The sequence below is a fragment of the Frankliniella occidentalis genome, unplaced genomic scaffold (assembly GCF_000697945.3).
Source record: "Frankliniella occidentalis isolate FOCC.00 unplaced genomic scaffold, Focc_3.1 Scaffold234, whole genome shotgun sequence".
Classification (NCBI taxonomy): Eukaryota; Metazoa; Arthropoda; class Insecta; order Thysanoptera; family Thripidae; genus Frankliniella; species Frankliniella occidentalis.
The window spans coordinates 18,263-21,091 of record NW_026267360.1 but is presented as its reverse complement, the minus strand read 5'-3'; the positions used below and the strand labels follow the sequence as shown (position 1 = coordinate 21,091).

Sequence of the window (2,829 nt, the reverse complement as noted above, 5' to 3'; positions counted from 1 at the left end):
AGAATCATACTCATGACCTTCCGACACTAACCTCCTCCGAGCGTGCTGAGTCCAAAATATGGCGATGTCATCATTACTACTTTCTCCACAACAGCAAATTATTTGAAAAGTGACGCGGAACACTCGTCAGATAACGCAACGTTCGAAATAAACTAGTTTTAACATAACAATTACACCCGAGCGCAATTTTAATCCTTTTTCATTCGAGAAAAAGTCAACGCGGGAACGGCGAGCAACAAACTAACCGGACACGAAAAAACGAACTGGCAAGCACGGTCGATGGTATGAGAAATTCACATGGCGCTGTCCCCAGTCCAACTTTTAACTCGGAACTCGCGCAGGTGGCAGCCCAAAATCATTAATTTTACGATTTTGATGAATGTGTGTCGAGATGTTAAGTATTGGTGAGAGGATAAATCACTCATAGAAAGATACATGAAGGGGGAATACAATTGGCATTCCCCATGAGGCTGTGTACCCAGCAGTTTTTCATGAAAGGGAATGACCAAAATGCTCGGGTTGGTGGAGCAGAGTTGACCAACGTACCTAGAGTTCAGATATAGGTACAAATTGCAGTTCGTTTTAAGACTTTAAATGTTATCGCAAATGTGTGCGACTACGCCGAGAGAACGATGCGACATCCTCGCATGAGACACGCGTGAGCTTGAGGCGGGGGTGGTGCGAGTGTATTCAGTTTGAGCACGAGCCCCTCCCGGGCCCCGGCCCGTGTTGTGTTTGCACAGCAGTGTGGACTTACTGGCGACGCGCTCGCGGGCGCGACAGGCCAGAACGACGGCACAGACGCAGCGACCCGCGGCCGCCAGCGCCAGTCGCCCGGCTCGAGCCGTACTCCCGCCATCATGCGCAGGTCGACGCTGACGACGGCCCTCCTGGCCCTCCTGATTGCGGTGAGCTGCTAAAAAAGGTGCTGCCCTGACGTGGTGTTACGCCGTGCGGCGGAGAGCTGAAAGTGACCCAACCGCACGACTCCTCGACAGGAGCTGGCCTCCGCCACGGCCGTGTACCACGACGCGGCCGACTACCAGGACCCGCTGGCGCAGGCCGTCATGGAGTGCAGCGACATGATCAGCCCCGTCATCGCCGAGCGCTCCAGCGCCCTCTACGCGCACCTGGTCAGGTGAGCACAGGACATCCACGAGAGTGTTGTGCTCTGCTGTGCAATGGGAGTGTGCTCGACCACTTTTGCTCGTCGGCTCCGCAGGGCGTGCTGCGAGGACACCGCCGTGCTCCTGGAGGAGGGCCGGTCCGTGGAGGCCGCCTCGTCCACGGCCATCAAGTGCTTCTCCAGGACGCTGCTGCCGCGCGCCGCGCAGCCCGACGCCGACCGGCTGATCAACTGTATCCGCCGCGTGCTCAGCTAGAGAGCGAGCTGCAGCCGCGGCAAGCCGCGGCCGCCGAGCTTCCATCAGCGAGTTTCCTCTCTGTTTTCCCTTCCGCTCCCGCCAGTACTGCGCTGCGCGCCCGCCCTGCGCGCGTTCTCAAACAAAGCAGCGGTTCGCCCAGCGCTCGCCCAAACTGCATTAAATATACATTCCGACCGCCATTTTTTTTACGGCACAATAACTCGCCGATACCTTTGCCGCGGAGCCCACCGGCCCCGCCAGGGCCCCGGCCTTGGCGCCGGTCCTGGTCCTGGGCGACGCGAGGCCCGACCGCGCGGCTGCGGAGCAGAGCTGCACCTGACCCCCTTCAACCTGCTGCTTTTGTTAAAGGAGCCGGCCCCGCACAAAACGACCTTAAAATCGCTCCGAGATTGCTCGCCCCGTCGTCCCCAACCGCGCCGTCCGCGCCGCGCCCTTTCCTTTCAGGCTTTTTATCTGCCCTCTTCTTTCCTCTACCCCCCCCCTCCCCTTCTAATCCCGTTTCACTTTCCAGCTCCGTCCGGGGCAGGTCCGGAGGGCCCCGGCGACGGCAGCGCCCCGGCGGCTGCTGCTGGACCGTCGCCAAACACGTCGCGGTGGTATGACCTTGCGGTGTTGTGCCCCCGGGGCATTACCGTACCCCTGTGCGTGCGCGCGCGCGCGCCTGTGTGCCCCGTATGTGTGTGCGTGTGTGCAGGAGGGGCACACATGTAAGGGCTGGTGACCGCAGTGCCCGCTCCTCCCAAGGCGTGGCGTGGCGTGGCGCAGGGTGGCGGCGGTCCGCGCGCGCTGGCAACGCGTTCAGCTCGACTTTTAATTTCCGCTCGCGGCCCTTTGGGGTCGGGCTGCGTGTGACAGCCGGGGCCGGCGCGGAGCCCAGCGCGCCGCCCGGCGCCACCACCGCCGCGGAGCTGGGCACGGCCCCTTGCCCCGCCCCGCGCGCCCTGCTTCGTCCTCCGCTGGGGGTGGCGGGGGTCATCAGGGAGGACCCCGCTGTCCTGCCACGGTGCTGGCGTAGGTTTGTGTCCGGCGAGGTCGTGTGGGGCATGGGGTGCGAGTAGTAGACATGTCCGCGAAAAGGCGGACCCTTATCGCCTCGGGACCTCATAGAGTCCGTTTGTTGTTCTGTAGTGTTGGGGTTTATCATCGGGTCCATCGGAGACCTTGGAGCGCGGGGACTCGGGGGCGGCCTCGGCACTGAGGGCACCCGGGACACACCGCCCTTGGCAGTGACCCGACCTGTCTCGTGGCACTCCGACCTTCCAACATCCAGGACGAGGAGGACGCCGACGCGACGGCAGGCGGAGGCGACTGCTGTTCTGAACAGATTCATTTCGCTCTCCACTGGCCGGGCGGGCCGGGCCGGGCCCTCTCCTGCCCTGAGCTATGCCCCCCTGTAAGGAATCTCAGCGTGGCGCTGCTGCTGCGGGGGGGCGTGGGGGCGGGG

General features: G+C 62.3%; 1 protein-coding gene across 1 annotated transcript; it reads left to right on the top strand.

The window, feature by feature from the left end:
* Window positions 1-764: 764 nt before the first annotated feature.
* LOC113207700 (uncharacterized) lies at window positions 765-1,584 on the top strand. Its single transcript, XM_026424355.2, has 3 exons — window positions 765-908; window positions 999-1,138; window positions 1,223-1,584. The coding sequence occupies exons 1-3, from the start codon at window positions 861-863 to the stop codon at window positions 1,380-1,382; spliced, it is 348 nt and encodes a 115-aa protein (XP_026280140.1). The 5' UTR covers window positions 765-860; the 3' UTR covers window positions 1,383-1,584.
* Window positions 1,585-2,829: the final 1,245 nt, after the last annotated feature.

What these genes read in the sequence shown, in the direction of transcription:
- LOC113207700 (XM_026424355.2), top strand. Translation starts at nt 861, where the DNA reads ATGCGCAGGTCGACGCTGACGACGGCCCTCCTGGCCCTCCTGATTGCG. An exon ending in TCCTGGCCCTCCTGATTGCG is followed by an intron (nt 909 to 998) that starts GTGAGCTGCTAA and finishes ACTCCTCGACAG; the next exon opens with GAGCTGGCCTCCGCCACGGC. An exon ending in CTCTACGCGCACCTGGTCAG is followed by an intron (nt 1,139 to 1,222) that starts GTGAGCACAGGA and finishes TCGGCTCCGCAG; the next exon opens with GGCGTGCTGCGAGGACACCG.